This window comes from Triturus cristatus, chromosome 1_2 (assembly GCF_964204655.1).
Source record: "Triturus cristatus chromosome 1_2, aTriCri1.1, whole genome shotgun sequence".
Taxonomy (NCBI): domain Eukaryota; kingdom Metazoa; phylum Chordata; class Amphibia; order Caudata; family Salamandridae; genus Triturus; species Triturus cristatus.
The window spans coordinates 921,373,082-921,394,332 of NC_140580.1; the positions used below are offsets into that span (position 1 = coordinate 921,373,082).

At 46.4% G+C, this 21,251-nt stretch overlaps 1 protein-coding gene across 7 annotated transcripts in view; it reads left to right on the forward strand.

Annotated features, from left to right (window-relative positions):
* The window catches only part of PIK3CD (phosphatidylinositol-4,5-bisphosphate 3-kinase catalytic subunit delta), a 671,014-nt gene that overhangs the window by 607,998 nt on the left and 41,765 nt on the right, over positions 1 to 21,251 (forward strand). For all 7 annotated transcript variants that reach the window (XM_085609767.1, XM_085609777.1, XM_085609774.1 and 4 more), the window contains one exon: positions 7,172 to 7,304. In XM_085609767.1, the coding sequence (XP_085465893.1) occupies positions 7,172 to 7,304 (133 nt within the window). The remainder of the gene's footprint in view (positions 1 to 7,171; positions 7,305 to 21,251) is intronic.

Here is a 21,251-nt window from a genome sequence, read left to right on the forward strand (position 1 = left end):
ATGGCCATCAGGATCTTGATGGCTGTTCCCAACTAATTGAGGAAGGCTTTTACTCAAACAATTGAAGACAAACAGGATGTGACTAAATATGTGTTGAGGGGTAATCTTAACACAGAGGACTTTCAGTTTGCTTCATGGGCACCAGTGTGGTGATTAGGCGACCTACTTAAATGTACGTCATAGGATTCTTCTAGGAACATGAAAGCAATGCTTTTTTGGCGACAAGCATGGTTTCTGTTGGAGCACTTCAAAGACAATCGTGCTACAGCCCATTCTATAGGTTTGCTATCCGTAGTATGTCAATTCGACCAGCAACACAGAAAGTTTAAAGGGCATTCTTGGGGTCTCGCCTATGGCCTGAAGCAGGCCATGCAAATCTGCACAAAGACTAGTACAGCCCTATGGTGGTATCAGCTAACAGCAGTTCTCCTCCTCACCTGCTATGACTGCATCAAAAGCACTTTGATTTCCACTTCCATGGTCATGGACGGCCGATAGGAGGCAGAATTAGTTTTTTCTGATGAATACTATCTGACTGCAGATTCCGCACTTGTATAACTTCCCCAGCCGCCAAACTGGATATGGAGAATTACAGCAGCAGTGCTCCTGCACTTTGACAGGTGGCATTGTGCGGTGCCGTGAATGACCCATACCACCCTAGAAGTGATGCAGCAGGGCTAAATTTAAACGCCACACATGCACACTGACATCCATTCTTTCTTTCTGTGGTTTCCAATGCAGACCCAGAACTCCACTTCTAGCTCTATTGGTTTTCTGACCTGACCGTATTGAAATCCTGCCAAAACATTGTACTTGGGAGAAATGCACCCTGCCACAAATGACAGGCTTTAAGACGTGCTCGGACTCTCACAAGCAAATGTTAGTCACTGATCATATTTCAAAGTTGTGTTACGGAAGACGATTAGAGACCAGGAAGTGAAATTGTTCGTCGACAGGCATAAGGAGTCACAGTCTTCACACAGGTCCTGTCCAATTCTAGGTTGCAGGCCCGGACATAGTCTGGATCACAAGGTTATTCCATAGCCTATCTACATTCTGCTCAAAATCTCCTTGTAAGCCAAAGTCTGAACGCAAGCACAAATAAGTAGGCGGTATTGCAAACCTTTAGAATCCTTTTGGCTCCCTTTGGTGTCCCCGTGGGTGCCATGGAGGTGCAACGGACTCCAGTCTGCTCACTGCCTCCAGAGTCTCTCCAGACACCCTCCGCACCATGGGTCCTGGTACCAGACCTGTGCGAACACCGGTACAAGTTCCAACTCCAGACACATGGTCCATGCCATTCCCTGATGCCCAACGTGATAGGTCTATTGGTTCTGAACCCCAGTGAAGAGAAAGGGGAAGAAGGAGGAAAGAGGAGAAGCTGCCTCCTCCAGAGGGGGTTAGCCTATCCGCGGTGGCGAGCTTCCCAGTCTGCGATGCAGCAGACAGGTCAGATCCTCCAACTATTCTTCCACTGCTACAACAACCATCAAACCACTTTAGTTTGTTCTCTGTGGTACACACAACCTGTGGGAGGCAGCATTCAGTTTTTCCTCCCCAACGTTGGCCATCCATCACATCCGACAGATATGTGTTAGACTGCCCATAAGGGCTACACCCTGCCTCTTGTTTTCTCTCCACTCCACATTCCTCCCATATCAGAATACATTTGGTGGAGCTTCTCTCTATACTTCCAGAGGTGCATGTCTTACCATTGAGTGGGTACCGGACTTGGAGAAACTCTAGGATTATTTAATATGCTTCCTCGTCCCAAAAAAGGACGGGGACCTGAAGCTTCCTTTGAACCTTCACCCCTGAATGCCTTCCTGCGGAAGGACGAAATTCAAAATGCTAGAAATTTTCTCAGAAACTGTTTGCTCTGGACCCAGAGACTGGATGGTGTCCTGGACTTGCACGACATGTATTTTCATATACCCATCATGCAGTTCCATAGACGTTACTTTCAGTTAAAGGTGGCCCAGGAACACTTTCAATTTGATGTGCTCCCTTTTGGCCTAAACTCCACTCCTGGGTTGTTCACAACAGCCAGAACAGTGGTCGCAGCCTATCTTTGGAGGTTGGGAGTTTCCGTATACAATAACCCCAATGACAAGCTGCTGAAGATAGGCTTGTCACGGTCAGTCGTAGACCATCTCTTGATGGTGGTGGAACACCTAATAATGTTGGATTTCACCATAAACAAGCAAAAGTCACATGTGTTTCCCTAACAGAGGCTTCCAGTCATTGAGGCGATCCTGGATGCAGTGATATTCAAGGCTTTTCTTACACAGCAGCAAGACCAAGACATTCATGTAATGATCTAGATATTTCGGGATTGGTCCTGGCTCCTGGTGAGGATGTCTCTGAAGCTTCTTGGCCTTGCGCATTCTCCTCTTCTGCAATGCTAGGTGGCACATGCAGGCACTGATTTAAAGGGCCCAGCATCATCGCAGACATTTTGACCCCATGCAGTTCTCAAAGGAGCTGGCTTAAAAAGGCCTTCCATTTTTTTGGGTAGAACCAGTACAAGATGTTGACTTTGGCCCAGGCTCTTCCGCACTGGATCAAGGAAACTGGAGGGTGTCCTTTGACTTGCAGGATGCATACTTTCATGTCCTATCCTGCAGTCCAACAGAAGGTTCTTTCGGTTCATGGTGGGGTCGGAAAACGTAAAGTTTACCATCCTACCTCCGGCCTCAATTCAGGACACTGTGTTTTCAAAGGTGTTCACAGTGGTTGCAGCCCATTGGGATATGCGTATTCCCATATATCTACAACTGACTGTTGAAAGCATGCTCACTGCAGTGAGTCCTAGACCACCTGGAGAAAGCTGTCACCCTGGTGTCATCTCTTGATTTTTCCATCAATGAGGCAAAATCCCATCTACAACCTACTCAGAGAATTACTTCCATAGGTGCCATCTTGGACATGGTAGCATTCAAGGCCATTCCATACCAGCAATGAGTCAAGGAATTCAGGTTATGATCAGATGTTTTTGCTCTCACTCCTGGATTCTCTCAGGAACTGCTCTGAGGTTTCTTGCCCTCTTACATCCTGCAGGTCGTTCATACTCCCTGGTATATGCAGGCTTTGCAGTGGAACATCCGCCTCCAGTGGGTGCAGTACTTGAATTGCCTCTCAGACAACATATGTTTCTTAGAAGAGGCATCCCGGGCATTCAGTGGTGGCTGTTGAACACCAACCTTATGTGTGGAGATCGTTCTCTCTACCCCATCCAGAGCTCACAGTAGTGACAGATGCCTTGTTTCTGAGCTGGGGCGATCACCTTTGAGAGGTGGAAATCCAAAACCTGTGGTCTCCAGTGGAGCAGAAGTACTGCATCAAACTTATGGCATTTTGTGCCATTTAGTTAGCTTTGAAGGCCTTCCTCCCATCGAACATGGGAAATCTGGGTTAGATCTTGACGGGTTGTACAATTGCCATGTGATACTACTGCTAGCAGGGCAAAGTACGGTTGTGGAGCTTGGACTTTGTACCTGGCAGCGCTGCAGCTCTAGAGTGGCACAACCTCCAAAGGAATCTGTTTGGGCCAGTCATTTGGCAGACTCGATGAATGGCTAGGAGGACATGCTCAGCAGAATGTCATCTGGAGGACCACAAATGGCATCTGCATCTGCATCCGGAGGAGGTTGAAGGGGTGTTCTTTGGATAGTCCTTTTCATGTAGTTTTGTGATTAGTGCACCCTGGAGTTTCGCCTCAAGATTGTCCTATGAAAGCGCATTTCTGCATGCTGTTGGATCCAGTCCCCTGTATGCCTTCCCACCTCTGCCCAAAGTTCTTATGAAGGTTAGGAAGGATCAAACTCAATTCTTCCTAACCACCTCTGATCGGGCCAGCAGAGTGTGGTACTCCAACGTACTCAGCAGAGCATTTGTGCTCCGATTCGTCTACCTTTTTAGTAAGCCCTCCAGTCTTCACTATAGGAATGGGTTTAGCCCCTTAATTTAAAAACGAAACCTCCCTCGATTGCGATTGAGAAGCACCAACTATAGGCATCCGGTCTGCCTGCAGAAGTAGTGAATGCTATCCTGGTGACACGGTGCCTGTGGTGTGGTGCGGAGACCATCAGGTTGACCCTCTCCAGGCAAAGCTCTGCTACCAACACGGTTAAAGATTTTTTATCTGTCATTTCTGTCTTTCTACGTTGTGATGCCTCTCAGACTGGTTTGCATACATTTTCTCTTTATTGTTCTTCATTATGCCCCATTGGGGCCTTATTGTATCTCGGTCCGTGAGCTCTTGATGGGCATAACCTCATTGCCTATGCCCATTTGCTTATTCAGATTGCTGAACACAGTATTCCTCATTGGAATTACTACTAGGGCATCATGTCATTGAGTTGCAGGTGCTGTCGGTGCAGCCTACGTATACCACTGTATGCCCCGACAAGCTGGCACTGCAAACTTATGCTTCCTTTTTACCGAAGGTAAGGGGGGGGGTCACCCTTGCTCGAGGGACAGTCCATTACTCTCTTCTGTTGGACCTAAAAAGAGCCCTTAGCTTTTATCGGCTTTGCCAACTCTAAGAAGAGAAAGACGGTTGAACAATGAAACTTGTCTATGTCGATCGTTCTGTGCATAGAAATATGCTATGCCCTGGAATAGAAGGAGCCTCCTGAGGGCCTTCAGGGTAATTTCACCAGAGCCAGGGCTGCCACAGCTGCATTGGCTAGAGGCGTTCTGGTGGTGGATATCTGCCAAACTGCTACATGGGCATCAGTATACACCTTGACAATTAAGCCCGCTTGAACGATGTTTCACCTGCTTGGTCTTGCAGGACTTAGTGGAGTAAATCCACTCCTCAGACCCTTCACCTTTTGGTATTTATTCAAAAAGTGGCATATGTGACGTTAAAAGTGCCTGTTTGTAAATCAAGTTACTTATCTTTGATATATCTCTTTGAAATAGGTACTCTATCTGACTGCAGAGTGAGCATCCACACACTTCCTGCTCCCTGTTCTGAGGAGTGGACCTCTAGGTTTCTAAAAAGGTCCCAAGTTAACACACACACACACACACAGACACACACACACACACACACACACACACACACACACACACACACACACACACACACACACACACTCTCTCTCTCTCTCTCTCTCTCTCTCATATGAATGATCCACGTTTGAGGGCACAGAATAGTTTCAATGGAAAATGGACATCAGCGTACGGAGTGGCACCTATATATAGCTCAATGACGTTGCTTTTGGAAGTGTTGAGCCCACCGTGAAGTACGATGGTGCCAGTTATTGGCGGGCAGGAGCAATTGTTAGGAAAAGTTGCAGATGCAGTTAGGACTCCCTGAGGGAATTCAAAGTGAAAAATCGGCAGCTATAATATCCATCAGAAAGGTTGTTACCAAAGCTAAGTAGCTTGTTCTACTGACACATTTATCATTTGTTCACACAGAGGTACCACATTTCCATGTCTCCTTTTGTCAAATAAAACAGCTCAACTCAAGCCTTTATCTACATTATTACATATTCTCTCTTTTATTTTTTTAACACAATTTCTATTTAGTTATTCATTTGAAAGTTGGGCGACAGCCCTACAATGACCTGTAGGAGAGAAAAAACTTACATTGCTGAAGTTCAGACAATTTAATAATTTTTCAATACCTGTCGAACATGCAGGTGGTATAACTTAAACAAACTACAGACAGTACTAGATCTCAAGACATGTGTATATGATACATCAACAGAATGATCTATTATCATACAATGCGGGATATTCCGGTCGGTGATCGTTGGTATATAGAGTCGTTTATAAAGGGTCTGTGAGTGGCAGGGGGGGAAGCTCTATTCCACGATATGACGCCCACCGGGTCCAAATTTTCCTATGTTTATTGGGGCAGCCCCGAGCTAGAAACACTGCTATTTCCGCCCCCATACATCTGTCAAGTTCAGTTTTCCATTTACCCAGTGGGGGGGACGGGGTGGGGGGGTGAGGTCCCTTTCTACATTTGGGCGATAAGATATTCTCTCTTTTAATGTTTTCAAATTCCATTATAAAATATTTACATTTTGCAGAAGTTGAACACTTTAATCTAAAATGGTGTTACTAAGGTTTTGTCCACTGTTAAATTTACATTTACGGGCCAGCCTTCTGTAACCCTTTTAATGCAATAAAACACTGGCCTTCTAGGAAGGCTTGGCATTATACACAATCCCTCACCTTGACTTAGGAAACATTGAACCTGTTTATTTAAGCACAACGCTTGTTGAGGACCAGTGCATTCCAGCTGTAAGCAAGCGCTAAGATAGGATAACAACTTTCACTTTATTGGATCCCGATTAAAATAGATTTAGCTCCGTGATTTAAATGAATTCTGTAAAAAAAATATATATATAAGAGACAAGCATTTTCTTAATGACCAGTGATTATTCTGGCGAGCTCTTGTTTACTCCTTGATATCTAATTGTCTCCAAGAGCATGCAATGGCCGATTTTGAAAGAACAATTTATAAAATTAAGACATCCTTACCAAGGGGGTCAGGCAGAATTGTATTGTATATTTTTAAACTTGTTAAACTGTCACAAATAAACACATTAGATTGTTCGTTTTCAAGAAAGCATTTATAAGTATTATGATAGCTTAAACAGACAAGTAGCACAATAACTGTGCACGTTGCATATTCCTTATTTGCTGCAACTGTAAAGATTGTCTTTCGAGCACTGTCTTTGCTCTTTCACTTTAACACTGTGACTGTCTCTGAAAAGCGTCATCCTTTTCTAATTATTAGTTTCTTGCCACCACAGCTGTAGTCTTGGGCTCCCTTTCCCACATTGAAACATGCATTACCTCTTCAAATAAGCCCCTTAGAGAACAAGGTGAAAAAATGAAACACAAAACATGTATGTGCTCAACACGCCAAGATTTTTCAGTGAGAAAATAATGCCAGACTTAGTGGCTTTGGTGTGTTTTTTCTTTATTTCTTCTTTTTGAGAGACTCTGATTTTCTAATGTGATGCAGCGCTCCATTGTACAACTGAGGATGTGCCCGTAACCACTCCGAGGAACAGTTTCTGTTGAGCAGATCCAGAGGGCATTGGCGCATGTAGGAGTTGGAAATTGCCTACTTTAGTTGTAACTTAAAGTGCCTGTTGTTCTAGGTAGCTTCCTCCATTTCTCTGTTCTTCTCTCGCAGGTTCCGCGATTACTGCGAGAAGGCATACAGCATCCTTCGCCGGCATGGACAGCTCTTCCTGCACCTCTTCACCCTCATGAAGGCAGCTGGACTCCCGGAGCTGAGCTGCTCCAAAGACATTCAGTATCTGAAGGTACACCCAGGCCAAGGGCTCAAGGGGCTAGGATTTGTTTTTAAGATCCCTAAGCTGTATCTGCGCACGTGTGCGTGTGTGTTAGTTTAAGAAGGTGGATGTGTTTATCTGCACAATTTACGTGTATGCCCTTGTGCTTGCACATGGTGTGACTGTAGGATTGTATGCTTACGTGCATAGGTTTTGACGATGTACGTGCATGTTTGTGCAGCATCTGACAGAAGACATATTTTCAAAAGTTTTTGTCGTGCATTTTTATAATATATTTGTGTGGTTTGAATGTGATCTGAGCTCAGGGATCAAAGGGATTTGCTTCAGCCTCCTCATAATGTGTGTTTGAGCAACTTTTAACTGGAAGTTGGGATGCTTTTGTACACGTCTGTGTTTGCATGATTTTAGTTCTTTGTTTCCCTTGGATAAGTTACTGATTATGATGCCCCCTCCCGAAAAATATGATGAGGGGCCCCAGATTGTCCTATATTTCACATCTAATAATTAGCCTTGGGCTGAATGGGGGCCTCCTGAAGGGTTGGCTTTGACTGTAAATGTGTAGTGCCTCTGTTTGCATGGGCTTGGATCCTTATTTTACAGGATCCCTACTGAATGTATGAACACCGAATAGCTCCACCTGATAGTGAGATCTCAGAACACCTTTGCAAGAAAAATGTTATTTTTTTGTTTTACATACCCATCTAGTAACAGGTACTTCTTTTAAAGCTAGACAATTCAGATCTTACTCTTCCCGAGGACACAGCCCACACTGACAGAGCGAGGACCCCTAAATAGGGTCACAGACAATTTTACACAAAAAGAAAGTTTTCCAGTTACACTTTAACTGTGCTTCACTTGTTATCCTTTAAAGCCCTTAACATTTCTCAACTGCCTTTGATCGGGCTTTCTTAAATTTTTTCATTTTCATGTCATTTCAAAACACAACATCCATGGCTCCATAAATTGAGATGTGCCCTTTATGGGGCAAAAAATGTATAACAGATACCCACGTCTTCCACCAGCCCAGTTTCCACACTCTTCCAGAAAATTGGTGACACTGAAGAGTAAAAATTCCGTGGGACAGAGAATGTTCTGTGCCTCAACAAAGTCATCAGCAGATGGGTCTCCAGCAAGGACAAGGCTAGGAAGTTTCTGTCTCCACCTCGGGGTTGGTAAGGGCTTTTTGTGGCACTCCCCTTTCTAATGGATTGTTCTCCCCATAGAATTCTCACCTTATAAATATTCACAACTGCTAGATGATCTAGAAGCATTTTCCAGTGGCTCTCCAGTGCCTCCAGATAGTGGCCCATGATTCCAGTAATGACTCCACCCACCCTAAAAGTGCCATCCCCACCCCATATATGTTGCCACCTGGCATCCGTTCCTATTTCTGTGCCTTAATGACACATGCCTTCTTTGGCTTCACAAAATCATCTAAGATTATAAGAAAAGTGCTTATTCAGCTGACTAGTGAAATGTCACTTCCTAAAATCTCACGGGTTACATCCTGTCAGCATCTTAAGTGAATACCCGTGTCTGAACTTCACAGCATCTTCTGGTTGTGCCTAGTGCCTAATCACAATCTGACTTTATGAATTGGAGGAGTCTGACTGATTAAAAGTCACATGCTAGACACCTGGATACACACTTTGGGACTGTGTGGAGGTTGGAAGTAATCCTCCCATGTGTGTTCAGGACTATCTCCCACACTGATTGCGCATGAATTGTTGTGTTTTTCGCAACCGTCATTAGATTGTATGGGTAGGAAGGAATCAGGAAATATTGATGATTATTTTGTTTTTGTTATTTGTTTGATGTGTTTTACGTGTGTTCCAGCATATATAAAGTTTCGATTTGAAAGTTAACTTGGGGTAGATTTGCGAGTGCCCAGTTAATGAAAAAATACGTCTGGGGACTAGGTAGGTTCCCACATGTAGGGACTCATTTAGTGTTTTCCCTACAAAAAAAACATTTGTATCTTTTCCCACACATCATTTTTGTTTGTTCTCATAGTGCCTAATCACAATCACTCAATATGCGACTCTAGTTCGTCCATGAACCTGACGGTAATCAAGAAGCAGATAGTTACATTTTTCAACATTAAATCTTTTATATATTCACATGCTTAAATCATTCCCTATCGTCAGGCTGTGAATCCCCAGTGTAAAATGCCCATATGCCTAAAACAACATTGTATATGTAGTAGCACATCCGTTTCATTTGAAAGAACCCAAACTGCAGCCAATATGGTGGAAGATTAGGCTCGCCTACTCCCCCTAGAGACCACCATAGCTCAGATTTCTACCACACGTGATAGCGAGTCCCCTGACAGAGCTCTGCTCTGACCTTTCAGTGAACCTTGAATGCAGGGGCGGCTCTCAGCTAAGGCGGAGGAGCATCTCCCCACTGCTCTGAGAGCAGGAGAAAGGAAAAATAAAATGATAATAACTCGTTAATATCATTTTATTTTTCACTACGGGCTAGGTTAGGGTCGGGCTGGGGTCACAGGGGGAGGAGTGGTTTGCACTCCCTAAGTGGGCATGAAAAAACAGTCATTCGCACTTTGTATGTTCCCCACCAGGCTGCATTACACATCCTGGTGAGGAACATGCCCAAGGCTTCCATTCACCGTCTGATGGCAGAACCATGGCGCTCAGACCAGTCATAATGCTGCATTGCAGCATTGTGATTGGCTTAGGGGAAGGAGTCTTTCTGCTTCCGCAGAAGTTGAGAAGGCGGCATGGAAAGGGACCAAAGTGGAGGAGAGACGTCAGCTGGCAAAAGGTTTTTTTTTTGTTTGTTTTTTTGTCTGAAGAAGTGCACAAAATTTGAAATTACATCGTCGACAATGTTACAGTCAAAGTCGTCATCTACAAGATCTTTGACGACCAGACCATCATCGTTGATGTCGACAGCTAAACTGTCAACAATTGCACCGTTGACAGTGGAAACACTTCTGTTAATGACCTTGGTGCCATTGACGACGCCACTATCAAAGAATACATTTTTAGGATCTCTACTTTCATTATTGAAGATATCAACAATGCCACTAGTTCAGATTTTACAATCTCACAAGAAAGAGGAGGCAAGCAACTGTGTTTGCCTCCAACACAACTTAATGTGAATTATGTCCCAGATTTTGGAGAGGACTTGGAGGAAACCAATATTTTTCAGGTTCTGATTTCCAGCAAGATTATATTCCTCATGCTTCAAGATCTTACTACCAATGCAGACAGCCTGAAGTAGTTCAGGTGCCAGTAGACTTTTTATCTGCATTGCAGCAAAGGACTGCAAGTTTTCAAAAGTTATTGCCACAACAACCACCTAACAATCCACAGCAACCTAATCTTTTACCAGATAAACCTCCTCCACAGTAGTCGCTACTACCTCCTCCACCTCTAAGAGAATCACCTAGAGTTGTTCAGAGGTCACTGGTCCCACTAACCGCTGAAGATATGGCCTATGATGGCTGCAACTAATCTATATGTTCTGACGAGGAAGATGGTAAACTTCCACAAGATGATGAAAGATAAGATGTTATAAAAGATGATATTGAGACCACAAAGGAAGGAGAGGATGCACCCGTCCTCCAGATCAGACAGATGATATTTCCATATTTAATTCTCTTATGGAAAAAGCTCAGAAGAAATTTAATATTCCAATGAAGACCACAGATATAATGTTTCTCTTGTAGGGGATTTCCGTGATAGTCATAATCATGTGAATATTCCCGCCCATGTGCGTGGACATCGGAGCACTTCATTAGATATATCTTCTTAAGTTGTCATTGCTGCCTTTCTTCAGGAAGGCCTGTATGGACACTTAAGAGATAAAATACAATAATGCAGCCTAAGCAACTAGGCTACACTGGCCATTACTTCATCTTGAAGTGAAAAAACTTTACATTTAGTAATTTGCTGAGTTTTACACACAGAAAACTCTCCTTCACAAAACTCCTTTTTTCATGATAGAAATGAAAAGGAATGGATAGAGAAGCCCCCCCCCATAGGCTGCCATTATGTGTCTGCACATGGGTACCGTGCCTTTAAGAGTCTCTAGAGACCCCCGGTATCCCATGAGGCACAGCCAGAGGCACTTACTTTCAGTTCTTTTTTCCGGCTCCTGCTAGCAGGAGCCTGTAGCATTGAGCTCTACCTTTTTTGGTATTTCTTCAAATTTAGTGATTCTATTTGGATTTTTGCAGTTTCACTCGACGTCTTTGGCCTTTATCTAACTTCTACTGTAGTTGTTTGGCAGAATTTCTGCAGTTTTCTTGTCAAAATGCCATCTCTATTTGACAAGTGCCCTGACTGCGTTAGGAAGAAGGCCAAGTCTGATTCTCACAGAGTTTTTATTCTGTGTTTGCCTGTGTCTCATGTGCCTGACACCTCTTCCATCTGTAAGACCTTGTCCAGGTGCACCCTGCGTGACAGGGAGAAGATTTGGCTCCAAGGGTTGGAGCAGAGGAGATAGAAGGCAGCTTCTTCAGCCTCTGGGAAAGGAGAGGGTAAGTCCTCTACCAAGTCCCATGCTTCGACCTCTGGGGGGCTCCCCAGCAGAAAATCGACAGAAAAACGACGCCGGTCCCGGTCGAGGACGGCGACGATGACGTTGAGAGCAGGTATGACCACGATATGCTTTCTGTCGACTCCGGGCTCGAGGAGAAGAACGGCAAGATCGCCTTCGCGGGTTTCCCCGCGTTCGATGTCGACGCAGCGAACATCGCCGTCGAGGCATCATCGACGTAGATCTGAGGCTCACAAGCGGCGGTAGTCGCCGAAGCGTCGTTGCCGATCACCTTCGACGTCAACGCGAAGATTGACGTCGAGGAGGAAATCGATGTATACAAGACGGTCGACGTTGAGGAGAGGATCGAAGAGAAGGTCGACGTTGAGGGGTCGATACCGTAGTTTGATGTCGAGGTCCCGTTCCGGGCCCCGCTCCGTTGTGAGCCTATCGTCGTCAACAGGGACTTCGCGTTCCAGACGACATCGACGCTCGACGTTGAGCAGTTGATCGACGTTGAGGGGGACTGATGGGGAGTCCAGAGTCCCTTCCTCACGGCCCGCTCGTAAAAGAAGGAGGTTGGTCTCTTCGCCAAGTTCGCAGTATTCGCGTACCTACTCACCATCTAGGTCGCCTCCTGCTCCTCCTCCACCGGTGGCCCCACCAGAAACACCTCAGCCGCCACTGATTCCTCCACCTCCGGCCACACCTCCGCCTCCTCTGCTTCCTCCACCGATTCTTCCACCACCGCCTCCTCAGCCTGGGCCCGTGGCTCCTCAGCCTACGCGCCCTGTGGAACCTAGACGACCGAGAACACGGTCTCGCTCGAGACATCGTTCACATAGACGCCACCGGTCTTCCACAAGATCACGTTGTCGCCATTACGACAGGTCTCGGTCCCGGCATACCAGGTCTACATCTTCCACGAGTACGGGGAGGTACTCTGCTACTATCTCGGACTGTCCCCTCGATGATATTTCCAGGAGGTTCTGGTCAGAGGGGCTTCGAAACTGAACATTCCCCTGTCTAATCCTGTGCAGTCGACCTCTGTAATATTTGTAACTCTACAGAAGAGACAAACATCACGTCCGTTGCTTCCGTTTGTGCCGGGTTTGGAGGAACCGGCTATGGAACTGTTCTTGACGCCGTCTTCTATAAAATCTGCACCTTCCAGGTTACAGAAGAAATATCGCCCCCGGAGTCGGACCCTGCCTTCCTTCGTCTGTACCCCACTCCGGAGTCTGTCATAGTGGTGGGGCGGCACAGAAACAGCATGCTACAGCTCCGACTTCCACGGTGCCACCGGATAAGGAGAGCCGTAAGCTGCATTCGGTGGGTAGAAAGACATGTAACACCGCGGCGACTTCCATGAAGGCGGCCAGCTCTACTGCCTTGCTGGGCCGTTACGATAGATCATTGTGGGAGTCCCTTCAACAATTTGTGGATCTCCTACCCAGAGACAGGAGGGAAGACTTCCAGGTGATTGTGAATGAGGGCCTGCTGGTCTCTAATCAAGTCATCAGCGCTGCAGTGGATACCTCGCTCCTGGCAGCCCACGGGTATTGATATGGTATTGCTCTACGGTGACATGGTTGGCTTCGTCTCACATCTCTGAAGGCTCAACAATGCATTTCCAATCTCCCGTTCTCTGGCATGACTCTCTTTGGCTTTCATTCAGGCGACGAGATGGCCCGCATGAAGACCGAAATGTGAGACTTTGAAGGCTGTAGGTTTGGAGAAACCTAAAGAACAACGAAAGACCTTCCGCCCTTTCCAGCGTCGTTATTCCTCTCAGAGGTTTCAAGGGTCTCAGGGTCGCCAGTCCAATCAACAGCAGAAGTTTCAGCGGTCTTTTCAGCCTTTTCAGAAACGCCAACAGCGAGGACGATCTAACCAGCAGTCTGGACAGGAGAACAAGGCTCCTGCTGGTTCCAAGCCCTGAAGGGGTTCTTCCCCCTCGTCCGTTGTCCACTCCGGTGGGGGGGAAGTATCCAAGAACATCTGGCAGAGTGGCAGAAAATAACTCAGGACAATTGGGTGCAGAATATTGTTCGCAGTGGATACTCGATACGTTTTACAAGCCCTCCTCCATCAATCCCTCCAACTCGATCGCGATACATGCTGCGCGAGTTGCAGAAGGAGGCCAACACCCTCCTACAGAAAAGGGCGATAGAACCGGTTCCTCTGGGACTGAAAGGAACAGGCCTGTATTCACGGTTCTTTCTAGTTTGCAAGAAAGACAAGAACGAGTTCAGACCCATTCTCGACTTACGACAAGCGAACAAATGGGTTTGGAGCAAAAGATTTCGGATGTTGTCTATGCATCAGATCTACCCTCAACTTCATCAGGGAGACTGGCTATGCACAATAAATCTTCAGGACGCATATTTTCATGTGCCCATAGCGGGGAAACATCGCAAGTTCCTGCGTTTCACAGTGGGCAACAACCATTATCAATACTCCGTGCTGCCTTTCGGCCTGAAGTCAGCGCCTCGGTCATTTTCAAAATGCATGGCAGTGGTGGCTGCGCATCTGCGGAGGAACAAAGTATTCGTCTACCCGTATCTGGTTGATCAACTGCATTTCAATCGGACTTCCAATCTCTTACTTCGTTTGGGACTACACATCAACCTCACGAAGTCTGTCTCGACTCCTGTACAATGTCTTCAGTACCACGGAGTACCACGGAGCCACTATCGACACGCACAGCAAACGTGTGTCCTTCGAAGGAGAGACGCTTATCGATCCTTCGGAAGGCTCAGGCTCTCATGATCATGCCCTCACCAACGGTGAGGAAAGTATCGTCTCTCCTGGGCTTGATGGCTTCCTGCATCTTCCTCACTCCGAATGCACGCCTCCATATGAGACCCCTGCAGGAATGTCTGGAGGATCAGTGGGACCATTCACTTGGGGATTGGGAAGACAGGATTCAACTGTCGCAACAGGCTCGTCAGTCCATCCGCTGGTGGTGTTTTCCACGCAATCTTCTTCAGGGGATTCCCTTCCACAAAGAGATATCCACGCAAACAATAGTGACGGATTTTTCTCTCCACGGAGGGGTTGCACATTCAGACCACCGTCAGATACAGGGCACGTGGTCCCCGATAGAGACCAAGTACCACATCATAGTGGCGCTGAAAGCACTCCAGCCGTCGTTTCACACCAGCTCCCTGTTTGTCCAGACGGACAATACGACAACAATGTTCTACCTCAACAAGCTGGGTGGCTCCAGATCTCGAGTGTTGTCTCAGGAAGCCCAGGCCATCTGGCACTGGCTGTTAGCCAGGAACCTGACCATCACGGCAACTCACCTTCCCGGTGTTCAGAATGCTCAAGCGGATGCACTCAGCAGACTCATTCACGAAAACCACGAATGGGTCTTAAACGACGAAGTGGTGCAAGACATCTTCGAAAGATGGGGTACTCCAGAAGTCGATCTGTTCGCAACCGCAGAAAACAGCAAATGCCTCGACTTCGCCTCCAGGTTTTACCAACCAGGGACTCTGGGGAATGCCCTATGGATCAATTGGTCAGGCGGCTTTCTCTACGCTTTACCGCCAATTCCCCTGATTCCGACAGTGCTGATCAAGCTCTCACAATCAAGGGCCAAGATGATCCTCATTGCTCCGAAGTGGCCCCGTCAGTGGTGGTTCACAGACCTACTCCACCGGTCTCTCTTGCCACATCTCTTTCTGCCGTGCAGGCCGGACCTTCTGATGAAGTTCGGCGGACAAATGGTGCACCCCAGCCTCTCGTCGTTGAATTTGGCGGCATGGCTCCTGAGCTAGTACAGTACGGGCATTTGAATCTCCCTCAGGACTGTATGGATATATTGAAAGAGGCCAAAAGACCATCTACACGCACGTCCTATGCGTATAAGTGGAAGAGATTTTGCATCTGGTGTGCTTCTAAGGACTTGGATCCTACTTCCTGTAAGGAAGATGTCATCCTTCCTTATTATACTTGGCTCAATCTGGCCTTCAGTTCATTTCGATCAAAGTTCATCTGGCAGCTTTAACTGCTTATAGGAAATGTCCTTCATAAACTTCCTTTTTTTAAATCCCAGTCATCAGAGATTTTTTTGAAGGATTGAAGAAAGTGTTTCCTCCCATTAGGCGTCCTTCGCCTCCCTGGGAACTGAATGTAGTCCTTTCACGTCTGAACCCATTCATAAGGCTTCTCTTCAGCATCTGTCCTGGAAGACGGCTTTCCTTGTGGCCATTACGTCTGCCCGTGAACTTCAGGCTTTATGTTGTAAATAACCTTATACAGTCTTTCATTCCTCTAAGGTAGTTATGAGGACCAAACCTAAGTTCCTTCCTAAAGTTGTTTCGGAGTTTCATGTAAACCAAACTATTACACTGCCTACATTTTTTCAGAATCCATCTTCTCCTGCTGAGAGGTCGCTTCATTCTCTTGATGTTAGGAGAGTCTTGAAATTCTATTTGGACAAGACTAAGGATATCCGGAGGTCAGACCAGCTATTTGTAATCTATGGCTCGGTCCAAACTAGTCTAGCTACCTCCAAACAATCCATTTCTAGGTGGATTGTTTCCTGTATTCAGCTGTGTTATCAGAAAGCTAACAAGCCTTTGATTAGTAAGCATAGGGCTCACTCTACCAGAGGTAAAGCAGGTACTGCGGCTTTACTTCGTAGCATCCCTATTTCGGAAATCTGTAAGGCTGCCACTTGGAAGTCAGTCCACACATTTACTAAGCACTACTGCCATGACACTGATGCTAGGGCAGATGCTCAGGTTGGGCATGCTTCACTTCGAAATCTATTTGCACAATAGTGCGGTTGTTCTCTGTTCTGCCACTGCTGGTGAGTTGTTTTGGGGATGGGCTTGCTAGTCTATTCACATGATTATGGCTATACATGGAAATCCCCTACAAGAGAAGGAGTAGTTTCTTACCTGTAACTCCAGTTCTCCTGTAGGGGTATATCCGTGATTGTCGTAAGCAACCCGCCCTCCTCCCCTGTGGCAGACTCAGATGTCCCCAAGACTAAGCAGGCTCTGCTTCTTTACGCCTTCAAAAAGAACTGAAAGTAAATGCCTCTGGCTGTGCCTCATGGGATACCGAAGGTTTCTGGAAACTCTTAAAGGCAAGGTACCCATTTGCAGACACATAACGGCAGCCTATGGGAGGCTTCTCTATCCATTCCTTTTCATCTCTATCATGAAAAAAGGAGTTTTGTGAAGGAGAGTTTTCTATGTGTAAAACTCAGAAAATTACTAAATGTAAAGTTAAACAGGCTATCTTTTTTCACTTCAAGATGAAGAAATGGTCAGTGTAGCCTAGTTGCTTAGGCTGCATTATTGTCTTTTTATCTCTTAAGTGTCCATACAGGCCTTCCTGAAGAAAGGCAGAAGATGACAACTTAAGAAGATATATCTAATAAAGTGCTCCGGTGTCCACGCACATGTGCGGGACTATTCACATGATTATGACTATCACGGAAATACCCCAACAAGACAACTGGAGTTACAGGTAAGAAACTACTCCTTCCTTTACAACTTTAAGGAGCAACCTTGGAGACCTGTAAGAGCCACACCAAATTTTTTTTTTTTGAGGTGGGAAGGTCGCAAGTTAATGAATACTCCAGCTACAGTTCCGGATACTTTGCATGGAAGAAAATAATAAAGATCCAGAGTCTGCTCCAGCTTTTCTCGAAGATATGGCGTTACAATGCAAACAATTACAATGCATGCTTTTACAACGTGGTTTTTACATCGCAACTACAATTACATCACATGATTTTACAACGCATGCCGTTACAACGCATTTTTTTTAAACTACCATTACAACGCATTCCATTAAACGCATACCATTACAACGCATAATACTTTTGGGCCTACCGTAAGGTAAGTGTTGGATAGTGTAGGGGTGTGAGAAAATGCCATCTTTCTTGCATGGTATGCCCCCACTTTTTGCCTAATTGCTGAATGTACTTTGACTGAGTGTGCCCTGGACTCCTGCCAATCAGGTGCCCAGGGCCTATGTTCCTTCCCTAAAACACAAAACACAAATTGGCAAACCCTGGCCCCATGTCAGCCCCTGGTAAATGGTACCCTAGGTACCCAGGGCCTTGTGACCAGGGAAGGCCTCTAAGGGCTGCAGCACTCATTGTGCCACCCTTAGAGGCCCTGTACCCTTGCAGGCTGGGTGTCTGGGTACAAGACAAAACAAAGAGTCGACATGGCACACATTCCTGTGTGCCATGCCCACCACCTACACTGCCATGGCATACATCAGCCACCCCTCTAGCTGGGTGCCCTATGTCAGTGGTGTGGGCACAGGAGCAGGAGCCCTGTGCCCCTACAGTACCCAGGTCCATTCCTGTGCACTGTAAGTGCAGTGCTGCCATTTAAGAATACATGGTGCTGAGAGCTCGTCAAACACGAACTCCACAGCACCATAATGGCAACCCTGAAGACTGAGAAGTTTGGTATCAAACTTCTCAGCACATTAAACACACACTGATGCCAGTGTGGGATTTAATGTACCAAGCACCCCAGAGGGCATCTTAGAGATGCCCCCTAAAACCTAACCTACAATCGACGTCTGTTCTGAGGCTGCCTAGGCTGCCACACAGCAGACATGTTGCTGGACCCCTGGGTAGGAGAGCCCCTGCTCTCCTGGGCCTGCAACAATGCACATCCTGGGCGAGGTGCTAAATCTCCTCCCCCAGGATGGGCAGGGGGAAGCTTCAAAGGCATGCTGCCTCTTTGAGCTTCCCCAGGCCACTGCAACCCCCCACTCTGGCGGGAAGCTTGGCCGGAAACCCCAAATAAGGACAGGGGATGTGCCAGCCTGCCAACCCCACTCCTCAGGTGGGGGAGGCGAGGTGAAGCACATCTCCAGGCTATCGCCATCTTGAAGATGGGAAGCCCTGCCCAATCAGGACTAGGCTACTGCCCCCCTCCCACAGGAGAGAGGCAGGATAGGGGGTGTACCCACCCCATGACAGGGACCCATAGGTTCCTGCCCTTCACCTACCTGTAACGCCCCTAAATCTAGTATTTAGGGGCACCCCGAACCTTCTTTCCCCAGATTCCAGATTCCGAAATCCGAAGAAGAGCTAGAAGATAGAAGACCTGCCCTGCAGCTGCTAAGAAGAGGAAGACACCAACTGCTTTGGCCCCAGCCCTACCGGCCTGTCGACCCTCGAACCTTCTCCTGCTCCAACCCGGCATCTCTTGTGGCCAGCAACCTCACAAACCCCGGAGGACCTGGCTACCCCTTGACTCTAAGCCCCCTGGGACTCCCATGAGTAGAGGCTCTACTCAAAATCTACTTCTAATCCCTGCCAGCAGCCCGGAACCACGAACCCAGCACACTCTGCACCCGCCAAGCCTGGCCTGTGCCGGAGTAAACAAAGACCCCGAGGACGACCCCATGGCGACTGTGACCCCGAGTCCGGCACCCAAGGACCCCCCTCGACACTCCTGAAGAAGCCTGCAGCCTCAGAACCAGGTGCCCCCCAACAGCGATCAACAGAGGGTAAGATTTCCCGACACCAAAAGGCACCCCTGCACCCGGCGCCCCGCGGCCCCCTGTGCCCAATCCCGGGGTACCTACCTATCCTCCAACTACCCAACTTACCTCTCGAAGTGGTGGTGGCACCTGAAGAATCTACGTCGCCGAGCTTGCAGTCTTTTTCTAAACCGGAGCTTTCCCATTGAAATCAATTGCGCGCCCGAAGGCTCAAAAGCACCCTGCACCCAGCCGCCTGACTGGCCCTGGCAGTGCAACCTCTACACCTATCTACTTCACCACTTGCCCTGAGTAAGTGACCAGGAGCCCAGCTCCCACAGCCGCGTGGCCTGCTAGTCAGCAGCCACCAACCTAGACCCCTACCTCTCATAGGATAACATTGGGCCTAACGCTCTCTGCACCCGGCCGCCCCTGCGCCGCTGAGGGTGAACCAACTGTACCTACCTGTCCCTAGGAGACCTCTGAGTCTATGCCCAGAACCTTAACTCTGCCAGTCGAGTACTTACCTTTAAACCGATAACTCAATTTTCTCCATAGGGTAACATTGACTGGGTTTTCCTGAAATTTCTTGTGTGTGGACTTTTCAAAACTTTAAATATTCACCAAAAATCAGCCGAGTAACGAAAACGAAAATACTTACCTGCTATTAGATGAGCTCCCAGTGCTGGATCTTGGTGCCCAGCACTGACTCTGAAAAATACTTACAACTGTACTTACCAGTAACCCAATTTTCTCCCATAGGAAATCATTGACTGTTTTTCTGTGAAATTTCTTCTAAGTGTCAATTTCTGCAAACTTGAAATATTCTTTAAAAATCGTATAATTTCTGAAAACGTAATTACTTACCTGTTTTGGATAAAGGTCCCAGTACTGAGTCTAGGCACCCAGTACTGGATTACAAAAGTAACAAGAACATACTATACCTGCAACTTGAATTTTCTGCCATAAGGAATCATTGACTGTTTTCTATGAAATATTTTCGAAGTGTCAACTTTTAAAAGCAAAATATTGTCTAAAAATCATCACAGTAATTAAGTCGACTTTTATCACTTGATTCCAAGTACTGACCCAGGACTGAATCTAGGATCCAGTCCTGGAATTCGAAAAGTAATCCTAAAAGTAATCTGTTGCAAATAACTTGAAACTTCCATTGAACTCAATGCATTATTGTGTTTAAAATTGTGTTGCTTATTGCAACCACTTGTAACTTTCTACAAAAGTCAATTGCATATTGCAAAAGTATCTATATAAAGCATATTATTCTGAGGAAGTATATTTTAATACCTATTGTTGGTTCTAAAATAAAACAAGCATATATTTTTTATATATAAACCATTGGCCTAGAGTTCAGTTATTGAGTGTGTGAGACCATTTGCTGACTGAGTGTGTGCAACAAAACGCTTTACACTGTCCTCTGATACGGCCTTACTGCTCGACCAAGCTACCACTTTAGAGAGTAAGGTTATATCTAACTTTAGCCTCTGCCAAACCTCTGGGGACTGTGGACTCTGTACACCCTGTACCTATTTGGGAACAGTATATACAGAGCCACTTTCTCACATTGGTGGATCAGCGGTGGGATACAAACTTGCATTTGTTGAACTACTTGGTTACCATCTGATCACACGACAGAACTCTTAAAATTGCCTTTAGAATTCTGATTGGTCTTTTCCAAAAATACTAAAAGTCTTGCTAGGGCCCTTCCCTAAGTCCCATTAGAATTTTAGAAAAATAAAAGTCACTATAGTCAGGGTAGAGGATTAGAACGGTCAGGTTAGAATGACTCAAACAAACCCAGCTATTAATGAAAATAATAACATGGACCTGGTGGAGGAGCTCGACCTCACACGTTACTTATACTTGACTTTCAAGGAATTGAGGTCCCCATGCAAACTTAAAAATATACCAATGGGCCTGCATCCAACCAAACTAGGGCTCCAGGAGCTCTTG